Raw genomic sequence first — 17,208 nt, forward strand, 5'->3', positions numbered from 1 at the left:
ATGAATGCTCGATGTTCAAAAGGTACTGACAGGGATCGTCAAGCAATCGAGAATAAATGCTACAACTATATGGACAAATTTTGAGGTTAGACAATTAAGGACCTAGCAGATACTAAAAGCAAAGTGTTGTGTATGCAGTTAATGTAGTTGAAAGCCTGACTGTGTCCAAATTAATGTCATCAAAAAGCTCATATCCAAAACCAGCCCTGCTCCACATATTGGCACAATCCTGGTTTCCCTGTGCTCCAACCATATTAGGCCCCACAGGCTGTAAATTAAACTGTAGATCTTTTTTTCTGTAGTAAGGTATTAATCAAACACTTAATCAAACACAGTCGTGAATTATTTTTCTTTCAGTGTGGACAGTCTTGTGATTCGTTTTGCTGCGATCTTTGATAAAAGGGCCACGACACTGAGTGACATTCAGAACGAAGTCCTAAACATCGGTTCCAATAAAGTCGAGAATGGAGAAATGCTGTTTGAATCACAAGAGATCCCAGAGAAACCAGTGGTCACCATAACGGTGACCAGATTTCAGAACATGGTTGCCATGGCACTGCTCAATGACACTTCTCTTTCAATGGATCCAAGTTCACTTCAGTTTGCTCAAGGTAATTTGACATCTTATTCAAGCGGGTAACCATTCTTGGCTGGCTTCATCTCATATGACCACTTATGGCAATTATCCTGACAGGTTTCAATTTTCTAAAGTTTTATATTGTTTTAGGAAGAGTACTAGATTTTGCTGATACATGTCAGCAAGCAGATGTTTAGCTGTATCCTGACTTTATCCGCTTGTCACAGTTGGTGGCACTCCCACCTCTGAGTCAGAGGTGCCTCACTACAGACTTGAGAATGTAATCTAGGTTGATACTTCAGTTCAGTACTGAGGGAGTGCTGCATTGTTGGATGGTACCATCTTTCAGGTGAGCTTTAATCCACAACCCCGTCTGCCTGTTCAGATTGATGTAAAAATAGTATAGCACATAGCAAAGAGGAGCTGCGTTCTCCTGGTGTCCTTGGCAAACATTCTTCCCTCAACCAATACCACCAAAAACAGATTATCTAGTCATTCACTTATGTGCTGCTTGTGGGAGCTTGCTGTGTGCAAACTGAATGCCATGCTTGCCTACCTAACAACAGTTACTACTCTTCAAAGAATTGTGCTCTAACTTGAGGGTTGAGGGGGATGCTTGGAAGTAGAAGAGAGGTTAGAAGAGGTTGTGGAATGGTGGAGACTGACAGGAAGTGAGGCTGCTCCCAAAACAACACAGAGTGAGATGGACCCTGAGAGAGACCTCTGAGCTGGAGCACTGGGGCAAGTTGGAGCCATCAAGGCGAGCCATGCTGGGATCAAAGAGAGCAAGTGGAGAACAGCTGCAGCACATGAGAGGACCTGGAAGGGTGGGGAACAGAGGTTGGGCAGAATGAGTACAACACCAACAAGGTGGAGTAGTAACAAAGGGGTGAGAGGGTTTCATTTTCTTTTCCAACAATGGGTGGTTCAAGGTGTCCCATGACAAGCATGGACTATACAGTCATGGAGTCATAGAATCATAGAATGATACAGCACAGAAGGAGGCTATTTGGTCCATCGTGTCTGTGCCGGCACTTTGAAAGAGCTATCCAATCAATGTCACACTCCCCTGCACATCCCTTCAGTCTGAAAAACAACCGTTCACCACTAATCTCTGCTTTCTGTCCCTTTAATCCCATGGGCTTCAGTTTTGCTAACAAGTTTATTACATGGTACTTTATCAAACACCATTTGAAAGTCCATATACACAACATCAACCATACTACTCTCATCAACCCTCTCCATTACTTCATCAAAGAACTCAATCAAGTTAGTCAAACATGATTTGCCTTTAACAAATCCATGCTGACAAATGATAGGATCTTAGAGGTGTCAAGATTGAAAATGCCAAAATATTTAGAGTTATAGAACCCAGAAAAATGGAGTTCTGTGGGGAGAGGGAAGGGAATCCATGGGAGGAGGGCAGAAGTAAAGTAACTAACGCTGCTTGTCCTATTCCACATTATATCCCGAGGAGCCCAAGATGGTGTGTAAGTACCAAAATATATTAGAAACACACTTCACATGGTACCGATTGCCTTCTGTATCAACAGGCTTCAAGATAACACTGCAAGCACCCTTAATAAATCGAGAATCAGCAAAAAAACCAACATGCTTGTTAAGTAGAAAGCAATAATCTTAATTGCATTTAAGTGGTCACCAAATGTTTACTCTTCAGTTACCTTCAGAGTTGGGCAGGACTAGGCACCTGGAGTCAGGTTAGGTTGGGTTGAGTGGGGAGCTGTCTACTGCGCTCAGAGTCAGACCAGCCTAGGAGATAGCTGCTGCATTTAGGGTCAGGCTAGGCGAGGAGCTGGCTTGTGCACTCTTGGTCAAGTCAGGTGAAGAGGAGGAGAGCCAGAATGGTAGTAGGGCCTAGCTTCAGATTGGAGCAAGGCTGGAGGTGTCAGTGTGGGCATGGGAGAGAGCAAAGCAGAATCCAAAGCCAGGTCCAGGAATAGAGAAGTGGCTGGGCAGAAAGAGCAAAATGTCTTCAGGGGAGGATTAACAGAAAAGGAACAAGGAACAGCTGAAAACTGGTTAAACAGTATTTTTTCTCAACAGTCTGATTGGTTTGAGGTGCCATAAGGTTAGAATTGACCAATGTTAAGATGAAAGAAGGAACTTGCATTTATATAGTGACTTTCACATCTGTCCCAAAGTACTTCACAGCCAATTAATTACTTTTTTTAAAAAGTATAGTCACTGTTTTTCTCTAGTGAAATGCAGCAGCCAATTTGCGCACAGCAAGATCCCACAAACAGCAATGAGATAAATGACCAGTTAATTTATTAATTTAAGCCTCTAATATGGCAGGCAGGAAGCATAAGGGGCCTAACGCCTATTTGAACACCCCCACTGCAAGTTTGGTTTGCCCTGAGGCAGCCGGCATCAGCGCCGACAGTCAAACCATGTCTACATGCAGCCTAACGGGCGGTCCTTAAAGGGACCACTGCAGGCCACAACCAACAAGGTAAGTGTTTAAGATATACACCTGACCGTGGAGCAGGAATGCACCTCTCGTCCCTACATTCAAAGAACTCGGGCCGCTGCCGGCAGCCGCTCCCCGCCCCCCCCCCCCCACAATCACCACTAGCCCCCCCAACCCCGTTCCCCTCCCACCCCCGATCACCGCCGTACCACAGTAAGAAATCCTAAGTAATCCAGGCTTCTCTTCATTTCACCCTGAATGGCTCATTATATTCATATTGTCCCCCAATAGCCACAGGACACTCCCCACACATTGTCCCCCAGTAGTGACAGGACACACCCCACACATTGTCCCCCAGTAGTGACAGGACACACCCCACACATTGTCCCCCAGTAGTGACAGGACACACCCCACACATTGTCCCCCAGTAGTGACAGGACACACCCCACACATTGTCCCCCAGTAGTGACAGGACACACCCCACACATTGTCCCCCAGTAGTGACAGGACACACCCCACACATTGTCCCCCAGTAGTGACAGGACACACCCCACACATTGTCCCCCAGTAGTGACAGGACATTCCCCACACATTGTCCCCCAATAGTGACAGGACACTCCCCACACATTGTCCCCCAACAGTGACAGGACACACCCCACACATTGTCCCCCAGTAGTGACAGGACACACCCCACACATTGTCCCCCAGTAGTGACAGGACATTCCCCACACATTGTCCCCCAATAGTGACAGGACACTCCCCACACATTGTCCCCCAACAGTGACAGGACACACCCCACACATTGTCACCCAGTAGTGACAGGACACACCCCACACATTGTCACCCAGTAGTGACAGGACACACCCCACACATTGTCCCCCAGTAGTGACAGGACATTCCCCACACATTGTCCCCCAATAGTGACAGGACACTCCCCACACATTGTCCCCCAACAGTGACAGGACACACCCCACACATTGTCCCCCAGTAGTGACAGGACACACCCCACACATTGTCACCCAGTAGTGACAGGACACACCCCACACATTGTCACCCAGTAGTGACAGGACGCACCCCACACATTGTCCCCCAATAGTGACAGGACATTCCCCACACATTGTCCCCCAGTAGTGACAGGACGCACCCCACACATTGTCCCCCAGTAGTGACAGGACATTCCCCACACATTGTCCCCCAGTAGTGACAGGACACACCCCACACATTGCCTCCCAATAGTGACAGGACACGCCCCACACATTGTCCTCCAGTAGTGACAGGACACTCCTCACATGTTGCCTCCCAATAGTCTTGGCACATTGTCCACAAACTTCATTAAGGAATCATAAGGCAGCAATTTATATCTCTCGGTATACTCTTTGTCCTTTTCTCTCCTATCCCCTCCGCCAGGTATTGACACCTTGCTGAGGTACAGTGTCACAACCATTGATCAATCTCTGGAACCTTGCCCATGTGTGGGCCTCAGCAGTGAGGTTTGGAAAGCCATTCCACTGCAGGAAGCACCACAGCTAAGCCTGATCCGGTCTTCACTGACATTTAAACGTGCACCTTTCTCGTTGTAGTACTCCAACCGTTGCCCTGGCTGAGATTAGGTGACTGGGCACTAACCAGATATCGAACTTGGGTCCTTCCTGGTCTGTATGGCTAAACTCACCAAGCCCTTTTTGAAGTACTCAACATTTATTTCAGCTTTTAACATTCATTAAAGCTATATCCTCTGACCCAGTAGCTATCACTACATTGGGGATCTACCCCCATCCACACAGTAAATCTTAAAATCCAACCAGATATAGGGTTAATTTTGTACACTTGGTCAATGTGGCAATCTCTTGAATAGACTTTCCAACAAAGGGCAGTACCTCAGCTTCAATGTCTCCTTTTAATTAGGACTAGTTGGCCCCATTTGATGAAATGGTTCTACAAGCAAAATGCAGGCCACTGAAATGATTGGCTGACACAGTGCGTTAGCACACTGATTATGTTGAATGTAAATGAAAAGCTGCTAACCATTCTCAACTCAGTTCCATGTGTGAAGGGGGCAGGGCTAGCCCATAGCTCAAAGCTACCCATAATTTGACAAAACTTGGCCCTCAGAGGCTACAAAGATATTTGATCTGCCAATGGAAAATTTTAAACTGGTGCAGTATGGACTAGTCTTCTGAAGTCGAGGTTGGAATAAAGGAAAGGAGCTTTGATCTGAGAATGTTTCATTTTTTTGGGGATCTTCCTAACTTCAGATTTTTCAGGTCTCATATCTCAGATCACTCTCCTAGCAGAGTCTCAACTTCCAAGGCCTTTCAGAGTGTCTGCACCAACCTCACTTTCTAGGTAAACATTTGCTAACACACCCAGAACAACAAACAGAAATTACTTTTAAGCTTTTGGAATTATATTTATGTTTCCACAAGATCTTATCTCCAGTCCTTGACGAGCCATTGAGCATCACATCTAGCTTTAAACTACTAAACAAATTTAATAAATAAATAATGAATAAGAGAATATGTAATAGTAGAAATCCTATCATCTATCAACAAAGATCTTTTTTAAGATAATTGACAAGGGAGAGATGAGGAGAATTTATTTTATGCAGCAGAGTTGTTATGATCTGGAATGCACTGCCTGAAAGGGTGATGGATGCAGATTCAATAATAACTTTCAAAAGGGAATTGGGTATATACGTAAAAAGGAAAAAATTGCAGGGCTTTGGGGATAGAGCAGGGGAGTGGGACGAATCGGATTGCTCTTTCAAAGAGCTGACACAGTCACGATGGGCCGAATAGCCTCCTTCTGTGGTGTACGATTCTATGACCTTGGTTTGCTCAATTTCATTACATACCGAGGACTGTTACTCATTCACTCCTTTCATGGCTCTTGGCCTGTTTTCAAGGCTTATTAGAAATTCATAACAGCCAGCCTCATTTCAATACAATAACAGGTTGCCATAATCATAACTGAGCCAAGCACAAAGCCTATATACGATTTAAAATCATACGTTAGACTCCTCTCATGCCTGTTATTAGGGAGACTAATACAACAAACTTTGAAAAATTGCTAATAAAGTGGATTCAGGTTGCAGGTGGCTTTTTATTAAAGCCAATTTATTGTGCCTGATTTACAGGAACAACTACAAGACCAAAACAAAATAAATCTTCTTCATGTTTGTCACATCGACATTGCTCATCTTGATAAACACAAAAATTCATTATACACAACTGCTAGGATTGAAATGAAGGAGCTGGAAAATTCAAACACTTTTGCTTTGTATCCACTGCATTCCCATTAAATTAAAAAACAAAGACTTGCATTCATATAGCACCTTTCATGACCTCAATATGTCCCAAAGTGCTTTACAGCCAATGAGGTACCTTTGAGAAGTAGTCACTGTTGTAATATTTGAAACACAGCAGCCAATTTGCGCACAGCAAGGTCTCACAAACAGCAATGAGATAATGACCAGATAATCTGTTTTTAAATGATGTTGGTTGACGGCTAAATATTGACCAGGACACTGGGGAGAACTCTCCTGCTCTTCTTCGAATAGTACCATGGGATCATTTACATCCACCTGAGAGGGCTGACGGCACCTCGGTTTAACGTCTCATCAGAAAAATGGCACCTCCGACAGTGCAGCACTCCCTCAGATTTATGTTCAAGTCTCTGGAGTTGGGTTGAAACCACAACCTTCTGATTCAGAGTTGATAGTCCTACCAACTGAGCCACAGCTGACACTTTAAAACGAGTACCTTCCCTTGCACAGATTTGATAGGGAAAACAGTGACAATACCCTCGACTTCTAAATTTTATGCCTTCTGCAGTTGTCGTTGTGCTGTTTGCACCACGTCAATAACATTTAATCTTTTGAGTTTAAATTATGGTGTCAGAGGGTCACTAAAGCTGGAGAGTCGCCCTCCATTAAAGGGACCTCCTGAACCTGGAGGCGTGATGTGAGCAAAATTCCACAGTATTGTCAAAATATCTCACTGGCTCAAAGTGCTTGCACTAGCCAGTGAAGTTAATGTGCAAATAAGAGGTAACAACCTGGATTTTCATGTGGGAGATATGAGTTACCAGTGGATTAAGGGCTGCCTTCAGCACAATGATGCCATACTCGCCTGTTAAACGAGTAAAAGAAGTTTTTTTTTAAATGTGAGGAATCCATTACGGACCATTGGTACTAAAAGGCAATTATATCATAAAAATTATAATGCTTTTTTAAAATTCATTCATGGGATGTGGGCGTCGCTGCAAAGGCCAGCATTTATTGCCCATCCCTAATTACCCTTGAGAAGGTGGTGGTGAGCCGTCTTCTTGAACCGCTGCAGCTCGTGTGGTGAAGGTTCTCCCACAGTGCTGTTAGGTAGGGAGTTCCAGGATTTTGACCCAGCGACGATGAAGGAACGGCGATATATTTCCAAGTCGGGATGGTGTGTGACTTGGAGGGGAACGTGCAGGTGGTGGTGTTCCCATGTGGTTGCTGCCCTTGTCCTTCCAGGTGGTAGAGGTCACAGATTTGGGAAGTGCTGTCAAAGAAGCCTTGGCGAGTTGCTGCAGTGCATCCTGTGGATGGTACACACTGCAGCCACGTTGTGCCGGTAGTGAAGGGAGTGAATGTTTAGGGTGGTGGATGGGGTGCCAATCAAGCGGGCTGCTTTATCCTGAATGGTGTCGAGCTTCTTAAGTGTTGTTGGAGCTGCACTCATCCAGGCAAGTGGAGAGTATTCCATCACACTCCTGACTTGTGCCTTGTAGATGGTGGAAAGGCTTTGGGGGGTCAGGAGGTGAGTCACTCGCTGCAGAATACCCAACCTCTGACCTGCTCTTGAAGCCACAGTATTTATGCAACTGGTCCAGTTAAGTTTCTGGTCAATGGTGACCCCCAGGATGTTGATGGTGGGGGATTCGGCAATGGTAATGCCGTTGAATGTCAAGGGGAGGTGGTTAGACTCTCTCTTGTTGGAGATGGTCATTGCCTGGTACTTGTGTGGCACGAATGTTACTTGCCACTTATCAGCCCAAGCCTGGATGTTGTTCAGGTCTTGCTGCATGCGGGCACGGACTGCTTCATTATCTGAGGGTTTGCGAATGGAACTGAACACTGTGCAATCATCAGCGAACATCCCCATTTCCGACCTTATGATGGAGGGAAGCTCATTGATGAAGCATCTGATTTAATTCTGATCGAGACAACTTACAAAAAATTGATTTTTTTTTAAAGCAGTATTACCATGGCGATGGTAGTCCAGTACTCACTACCACTACCAGTACAATGCAGAAGCAGAATAGTTTGTTTATCTACAGCCTGCTTATTAAGTGAAGGGGATTTAGTTATCTGCAGCTTGATACCAATTTTTTTCTTTTATTCAATCTATATTATAGAGATAAAAGGTCATATATCCTATGAGCAAACAAACATAGTAATTATTGGCCAAGTGAAACATGACCTAGTCAATCTCCAGTTTCCTTTTTGTTAATGTTAATATTTCTGCTGTCGTGGTCACTTTGTAGGAATCAGATAATAACGGATAGATCAAAAATGGCTTTTATTTTTGGAAAATTCACAAGACCACAGAAAATGGAGGTCATTAGCTGATCCACCGAAAAAAGTCGAAGTCCCTCACAGCATTCAGCTGGCTTTTGCCTCCACTGTCCGATCCAGAGTCAAATCCTTGGGCCCGATATTAGGAGGGCGGCGGGTTCACAGCGGGGGCTGAAATCAGGGTGCTCCGCACGCGATTGCAGCTTGATTGAAGGTACTTACCTGTGCTTCCATGTTTCACGCTGGAAAGCTGCGCGGCGGGCGGACTGCGCATGCGCATCATAGGCTGTCAGCTGGAGTAGCTCTATTTAAAGGGGCAGTCCTCCACTGACTGATGCTGCAGAAAATAGGAAAAATTACAGCATGGAGCAGCCCAGGGGGAAGGCTGCTCCCAGGTTTAATGATGCCTCATTCCAGCTCTTATTGGATGGAGTGAGGAGGAGGGGGAGGACAGAGATCTTCCCCCCGGCGGGCGGGAGGAAGTGGCCTGCCTCTGCCACCAAGAAGGCCTGGCTCGAGGTGGCAGAGGAGGTCACCTGCACCACCAACATATCGCCCACCTGCATACAGTGCAGGAGGCGCTTCAATTACCTAAGTAGGTCAGCCGAAGTGAGTACACTTACTCATTCCCCTACACTCCGTCTCCCACATCACCATCCCCACCCCACATCTCCTTCTGCACTGCCAACACTACTCTGTCACATCACCCCTCACACCCACTCAAAGCTCATCCTCATCTTACCTGCACTTACTCACCTCGCCAGTACTCATCCCACCACTACCACTCAACCCAATCCTCATGTAATCTCATGGCTCTATCTCATACTCACCCTCTCATGCGTCTCTTTCACGGTCAGCCTCACTCAACCTGCCACGACCTGTGCTGCAGCCACAGGGCATGCATCACATATGTGCAGTAGGAAGCGTAAGGCAAACGTGTTGTGAGAATGAAGGGGATGCACAAGGGTGTTTGAGGGTTTGTCATGGTTTTTACTTATATTTGATTTCTGATCAACTCACATTACATATTATATTGTCACCACTACTGCCACGTCTTTGCGAATCTTGTCTGGTTTGTGCAATATTGCCCTTTCCTGAGGATCACTGTGAAGACCCACAACTGATGCCACCCACTGTGTCACTGCAGAGTGGGTGTAGGTATATTTGCAGGGCTCTTTTGTGCAGATGACTGAGAGACGCGGCGATGTTCCTGGTGGCACCCTGGAAGGATGCAGAGGAGAAGTTGTTGAGGGCAGTGGTGACTTTGACAGCGACAGGTAAGAAGATGGTGCTTGGGCCAGCCGGGAGCAGCTCAGCATGAAGGAGGCTGCAGATGTCCACGACTACATGTCGAGTGACTCTGAGCATCCGTGTGCACTGCTGCTCAGAGAGGTCCAGGAAGCTGAGCCTCGGTCTGTGGACCCTGTGGCGAGGGTAGTGCCCTCTGCGACGCATCTCTCTCTGCAGTTGCCCTCCCTCCTGCTGTGCAGGTGGATGTGTCACAGCACTGTGTTGTGGGGCTCCACGTGTCAGAGGTGGACGGCGTGGCCGGCGAGGCTGGTGATGCTGTTCGCCCTCCGAGGAGGTCATGACTGCAGCTACGGCGGCCCCCATCCAGAAGATGTATATCTGAGGGGGTCCGCAAGGTAGGTACATGTGTCTGGACACCGGGGTAAGTGTGCAAGTTGGTGAATTTTATTATTAGGAGGAGAGTGGTGGAGGCCAAACTTTGTCCAAAGTGACAGAGTGGCCTCCTGCAATAAGTGAGGGTCTCCCCACCCCCCCACCTGTCAAATGGACCTTTGCAGCTGCCACAGGCTGGTGGCTGCAACACGTCCATTTGAACTGGGAGTTTTTCCCCCAGTACAGGAAACAGTCCCAGTTGTTTGCAAAATCCCAACCCTCCTAAAATATCACGTTAATCAGGTCTCTAAACGGCCTGAAATACCTTAATGATTACTTTAAGTGGCACTCCGCCGGCTTTAATTGCCGGCGGGAGTCCCACATGCGGGGGCAGCGCGCGCATGTCAGCGCGTCACTGGGGAACCCGGAAGTGGGCGGGTTGGAGCTGGGCTTCAGACCCCCCCGCCCCCCGGGAATCACCGATTTTCGCAGCCCCCCCGCCACGAACGCACCCGCTCGGGGGTCCAAAAATCGAGCCCCTTATGTCAGTTGCTGGTTGAAGAACTCTCTGACATTGGCCCTGAATTTTCCCTTCCCCAGTTTGAACTAGTGTCCCCTTAATCCTACAGGTGCAGTTCATCTTGAAGTCGTGTTCTGCATTTACCTTTCATACATCATTCATAGAATCATAGAATCATAGAAGTTACAACATGGAAACAGGCCCTTCGGCCCAACATGTCCATGTCGCCCAGTTTATACCACTAAGCTAGTCCCAATTGCCTGCACTTGGCCCATATCCCTCGATACCCATCTTCCCCATGTAACTGTCCAAATGCTTTTTAAAAGACAAAATTGTACCCGCCTCTACTACTGCCTCTGGCAGCTCGTTCCAGACACTCACCACCCTTTGAGTGAAAAAATTGCCCCTCTGGATCCTTTTGTATCTCTCCCCTCTCACCTTAAATCTGTGCCCCCTCGTTATAGACTCCCCTACCTTTGGGAAAAGATTTTGACTATCGACCTTATCTATGCCCCTCATTATTTTATAGACTTCTATAAGATCACCCCTTAACCTCCTACTCTCCAGGGAATAAAGTCCCAGTCTGTCTAACCTCTCCCTGTAAGTCAAACCATCAAGTCCCGGTAGCATCCTAGTAAATCTTTTCTGCACTCTTTCTAGTTTAATAATATCCTTTCTATAATAGGGTGACCAGAACTGTACACAGTACTCCAAGTGTGGCCTCACCAATGCCCTGTACAACTTCAACAAGACATCCCAACTCCTGTATTCAATGTTCTGACCAATGAAACCAAGCATGCTGAATGCCTTCTTCACCACCCTATCCACCTGTGACTCCACTTTCAAGGAGCTATGAATCTGTACTCCTAGATCTCTTTGTTCTATAACTCTCCCCAACGCCCTACCATTAACGGAGTAGGTCCTGGCCCGATTCGATCTACCAAAATGCATCACCTCACATTTATCTAAATTAAACTCCATCTGCCATTCATCGGCCCACTGGCCCAATTTATCAAGATCCCGTTGCAATCCTAGATAACCTTCTTCACTGTCCACAATGCCACCAGTCTTGGTGTCATCTGCAAACTTACTAACCATGCCTCCTAAATTCTCATCCAAATCATTAATATAAATAACAAATAACAGCGGACCCAGCACCGATCCCTGAGGCACACCGCTGGACACAGGCATCCAGTTTGAAAAACAACCCTCGACAACCACCCTCTGTCTTCTGTCGTCAAGCCAATTTTGTATCCAATTGGCTACCTCACCTTGGATCCCATGAGATTTAACCTTATGTAACAACCTACCATGCGGTACCTTGTCAAATGCTTTGCTGAAGTCCATGTAGACCAGCTTCACCCTTTACTGACTTCAACAGTGTGCTCAGTATTTTTTCCCAACATGCAGTATCTTACATCTGAGTTTAATTTGCCACTCCTCCGTCCATTCACAGATTGTATGAATATGAGTATCTGCCTTATCAGATTCAACTGTTGCTCCCTCCCCCACCTTAGTTTAGTGTCATCTGCAAACTTGACCAATTTGCATTGAGCTTCTGAATCCATCTCCAATATATGATATTTTGTGAAGCAATTGTCCATCACCCATCAAAGCAAATACTTCACATGCTCAAGGATATATCGTGATATAATTTCCTTTATTTGATTCGTATTTAAGTTGGGATACAACAACAACAACTTGCATTTATATAGCATCTTTAACGTAGGAAACTGCCCCAAGGCGCTTACGGTTTGTGATTGGCTGAGTATAATGATCCTAATGTACATGCGTTATTTTCTGGGGGCTTTTGCGCTAGATATTTCCTTGGGTTCAGCATCATTGGCTACTTCCATGAGCAGACCCAATTAACCCTTCTGTGCCTTTACCTGCCCAACATCTAGGTCGATGTAGCAAGACCCAGGGGTCACAGTGCACCAGCTTGCTGGAACATACCGTGTGCCTCTACGTGATCTCCCTGTCTTCTGTAAGGAAAGGAACACACGATCTATCAGACCCCAGCTCAGACTATAAACCGCTACACAAATTTGTTGAACATTAAAACAACAAATGAACAGTGCTGGCCACAAACAGTGGATTTAGAGTAAATACAGACTTTACTGTTCTCCTCAGAATCAAAACAACAAAGGCACTTCTCCTGTGCTAACTCTCAACATAAAGCTGACCAGTGAAACATGGGCCGATTGCTTCTTATGTGGCTGTACACTACCAGGCAGTCCTCTGATTAGCATTGTACCCTGGATGGCTTCATGACTTCGTGCAATGCTGCCCAAGATATAGCTCCTTTGAAGGTATGCCAGGACAAAGGACTGTATTTAGGTGTTCATACATTCACAGGATTCAAAATGGTGTTTGCCCACACAAATATAGCTGGTACAGTATACAGCCCCATATGATGCTTGGAATTGAATAGAATGGCTTGACCCATTGATCAGTTGTAAATGCTTTGAATAATCTGTGAGATATTAGGTATATGCCCCAGTGGCAACAATTGATCTTTGGCATACCAGACCATAATATGTATCCTCTGCAGCCTGCAGAGACAGCTAGCAGTAACTGACTTTAACCCCATGTGTGCTGTGATGAGAAGGAAAGAAGGAAAGAATCCAATAAATAATCCATCATAGACAATAGTGCTTCATTTTATTGCAATATATTTTTCAAGTTAGATTTAAGTAATGGCATTTCTCTCAATTGTTCTACAATTTTGAGGCATGAAACATTAAACGATTCTGTTGAGGTGGATCGATTCAGTTCATATTAACAGAAGATTCATCTCACTAGAGCACCATAAACTTAAGCAGTACAAGGGGTCACTGACTGAGTGATGGAAGCCATTAGGATCTTGAGTTGAATCCAGCCCAGGCTGATTTTTCCCTCTCTGCCAGCTGTAAACATTCTCATTAAAATGACTTTAAAAGCTTTGTGAACCCACTTCCCATGGCCATTAGTCCACAGCACAATAATGCTCATTGTACAGCTCTGAATGGCACTAAATTGTTATTCTCATTCAGGCAAGCCACAAGGATAGTTAATGAGGGAAATGGGAAATGTTACACTGAACTTAGAACAAGCACGAGTTATCAAACACAAATCTGACCCATACTTGAATCTGACGTTTAATGCCTGGTCTTTAAAGTTGTTTGCACTATTCAGTAGACTAGAGTTAATGTATTTTACATAGAATTACATAGATTTTACAATGCAGAAACAGGTCATTCAGCCCAACTGGTCTATGCTGGCATTTATGCTCCACATCCGCCTCCTCCCACTCTACTTCATCTCACTCTATCATCATATCCTTCCATTCCTTTCTCCCTCATGTACTTATCTAGGTTCCCCTTAAATGCAAATATGCTATTCGCCTCAACAACTCCTCGTGGTAGCGATTTCCACATTCTTACCACTCTTTGGGTAAAGAAGTTTCTCTAAATTTCAGAATTTAAAGAATTTCTGAATTTAAATTAAAGAAGAATTTCTGAACTCGGTATTTCCAAATGATGTCATTTAAGTTTTTTTGACACTAAATATTGATTTTTTTTCTCCCCCCAGAAACAAATGTCCTTTCTGCAGCCTCCGAGGGTCTTGAGCAACTGGTGCCCAACTTATCTCCAAGCCCTGTCAAACCGGTACTGTGCCTTGCATCATCTGATTTCTTTGACAGATTTTTAGTGTTGACGAGATAGGGTTTTCATTGAACCAACAGCATTTATCGTATCCAGTATACATCAGCTCCTGAGTCTCACTTTTACTCTGCGTCCCTCCACTCCTTCGTGGGCTACGTATTCAGTTGCCACTATGCCAACTATGGATTGACTGGTACAGATGCTTGGCATATTGGGGCATTTCTCCAGCGCCTGCACCAGCCAATTCTCCTCCCCTCCAGTTTGGAAGTGTGAGGTGGATTTTTGTCATTGCCAGGGCGGAGCGCAGAGAGGAAAGTCTAGTGAGGAGATTTAGACACCCCTTACAGAACCCACTGGAAGGAAAATCAGATGGTTTCTGTTACAGGCATGTGATCTGCCCACCAGACTTTCCTCTCTGTGTTCTGTCCACGCGACGCTTAACACTCATGAGGTAAAGACAAATATCTACCCTGTAATCTTTACAGTACAGAACCTGGAAGCTGTAGTCTGTTCGTTTAGGATAGGGATGAGCCTGGACAATCAAACTGGAGCAGTGCTAATCAGCACAGGAATAATCCAGATTAGTTAAATCAGATCAGTCAGAAAACCACGCAGTCAATTCAAACCCATTTCTTGTTATTGTGGTTGATAGTTGAATGTTTAAATAGCTTTCAAAATGTTGCAAACGGCCCAGATATACTCTGATAATAAAGGGGAGAAAGTGGGCTCAGCCTGTTAAACAGGAGACCTCAGCATCTCAAGACATGAGAACTGGAGAAGTGACGGCTCCAATTGAAAATAAATAAAATAATGGAAAACATATTTGAGAATATTTTTTTTTAACAAGTAGTGCTGTAGAGTCAGACATGACTGTGGAGTCCTCTTTAAGTGTTCGGCTCTTCATTAAATAATCAAAGATTCTTACACCAGCTCACATTGCTATCGTGCTCCTTGTGTAGAGCAAGACATCTCAAAGAGCTTTACATTAACAGAAGCAGAGCAGGAGGGAGATGGGGGGACATGGAAAGGGTTAGAGTAGGAGCCAAAGGCACAATCAGAGGAGGGTTTTGAAGAGACTTTTGAAAAGTAGGGAGGAAAGTGGCAAGGCAGAAGGGTCCAGGGAAAGAGTTCCAGCATTTAAATTGAACTAAAGTAGCAAGTAGCACTTTATGATCTGCAAAACAATAATATATTTTCCAAAAATATATCTGTTTTCTTTTTTTAGGATAATGATTTAAATCCATCCTCCACTGAAGAATTTGTGGAGACCAGTTTTGTGGAGAGGATTCCAACCATCCTTTATGAAGGAAAACCTTATGGAGCCATTAATGAAACCATAACCTATACTGTAGTTCAGGCTACGCAGATACCCCCAATCCTAACTGTAACCACCAGTGTCCCTACTGATTTGTCAAGTCACCTATCTGTGACAGAACCTTCACCCACTGTCCCAGTGGAATTATTCTTAGAACAGAAGACCACATTGTCTGTGGCACAGGCTGGTTCTGAAGGAGAAGTAACTGAAAGCAGACGCCAGATCAGCAGCCCTGCGTTTACGACCACACTCATAATCACTGGTAGGCATGTGATTGCAGAAGAGAAAATTATCATGACCACCCCAATTTCACCTGGCATACAACCGGTGACCACTGATGAGGATGTAGCTGGTGCCACAGTTTCATCTACAGCACAGCCTGATCAGGTGCAGGAAACTGAGGCATATCTTCATGGGGGAACTGAAGAGGATGTTACTGCAGAGGATGTTGGTTGGAACACATCTCCTCCAACTTTACAGCCTGAACACACACAGGAATTAGAGGAGGAGATCACTGCAGATGAGAAAGCTGTTAGTACCACAGATTCTGCTACAGAGCCTGAACATGCACCTTCAGCTGAAGTGGGCGTCACCGAGGGGACTGAAGATGACTTTACTGCTCTTAGTATCACCGAGTCTCCAACTGCACAGCCAGTCAGTCACCAGTTGCACTTGGATGCAAATGTTCATCAATTAGTAGGAGAACAACAGCAGATCAACACCTTGCCTCCTTACATACAACAGATCATTCCACACATGGATGAGGAAAATATGGAGTCAGGCATCATTGGAAAAGCAGAGCAGTCTGGCGGCATCATACACACTACAATCTATCCACTTACTAGTGATCACAAGGCACTAGCCATTATTGTGCCAGGAGCTTCAGTGGAAGAGGACCAGGGCACCAATGCAATGGTCACTCCTTCCCAAGCAACCGCTGGTGACAATGGAATTGGACCAATAGTTGATGTAGGAGAGGATGACGCCAGTACCATGACAGCCTGGACATCACCGCCGATTGGTGATGAAGGTGAGTCCGTCATTTAGAGTAGTGCTTTGGTGTTCAATGGTTAAACTCCTAACTGAAAGAACTATTAGTTATGTCAAAGGTCCGGGGAAGAGGCAGGACAGTACTGGCGCAGGACCATACCAGTACAGGACCATACCAGTACAGGACCATACCAGTACAGGAATATACCAGTACAGGACCATACCAGTACAGGAATATACCAGTTCAGGACCATACCGGACAGGACCATACCAGCACAGGACCATACCAGTATAGGACCATACCAGTACAGGAATATACCAGTACAGGACCATACCAGTACAGGAATATACCAGTTCAGGACCATACCGGACAGGACCATACCAGCACAGGACCATACCGATACAGGACCATACCAGAACAGGACCATACCAGCACAGGACCATACCAGCACAGGACCGCACCAGCACAGGACCGCACCAGCACAGGACCGCACCAGCACAGGACCGCACCAGCACAGGACCGCACCAGCATAGGATTATACCAGGAAAGG

General features: G+C 45.5%; 1 protein-coding gene across 1 annotated transcript in view; it reads left to right on the forward strand.

The window, feature by feature from the left end:
- The window catches only part of LOC137324833 (interphotoreceptor matrix proteoglycan 1), a 150,296-nt gene that overhangs the window by 89,508 nt on the left and 43,580 nt on the right, over positions 1-17,208 (forward strand). The window contains exons 8-10 of the mRNA XM_067989561.1: positions 358-611; positions 14,279-14,355; positions 15,578-16,697. Of these exons, the coding sequence (XP_067845662.1) occupies positions 358-611; positions 14,279-14,355; positions 15,578-16,697 (1,451 nt within the window). The remainder of the gene's footprint in view (positions 1-357; positions 612-14,278; positions 14,356-15,577; positions 16,698-17,208) is intronic.

Source organism: Heptranchias perlo, chromosome 8, assembly GCF_035084215.1.
Source record: "Heptranchias perlo isolate sHepPer1 chromosome 8, sHepPer1.hap1, whole genome shotgun sequence".
Lineage (NCBI taxonomy): Eukaryota > Metazoa > Chordata > Chondrichthyes > Hexanchiformes > Hexanchidae > Heptranchias > Heptranchias perlo.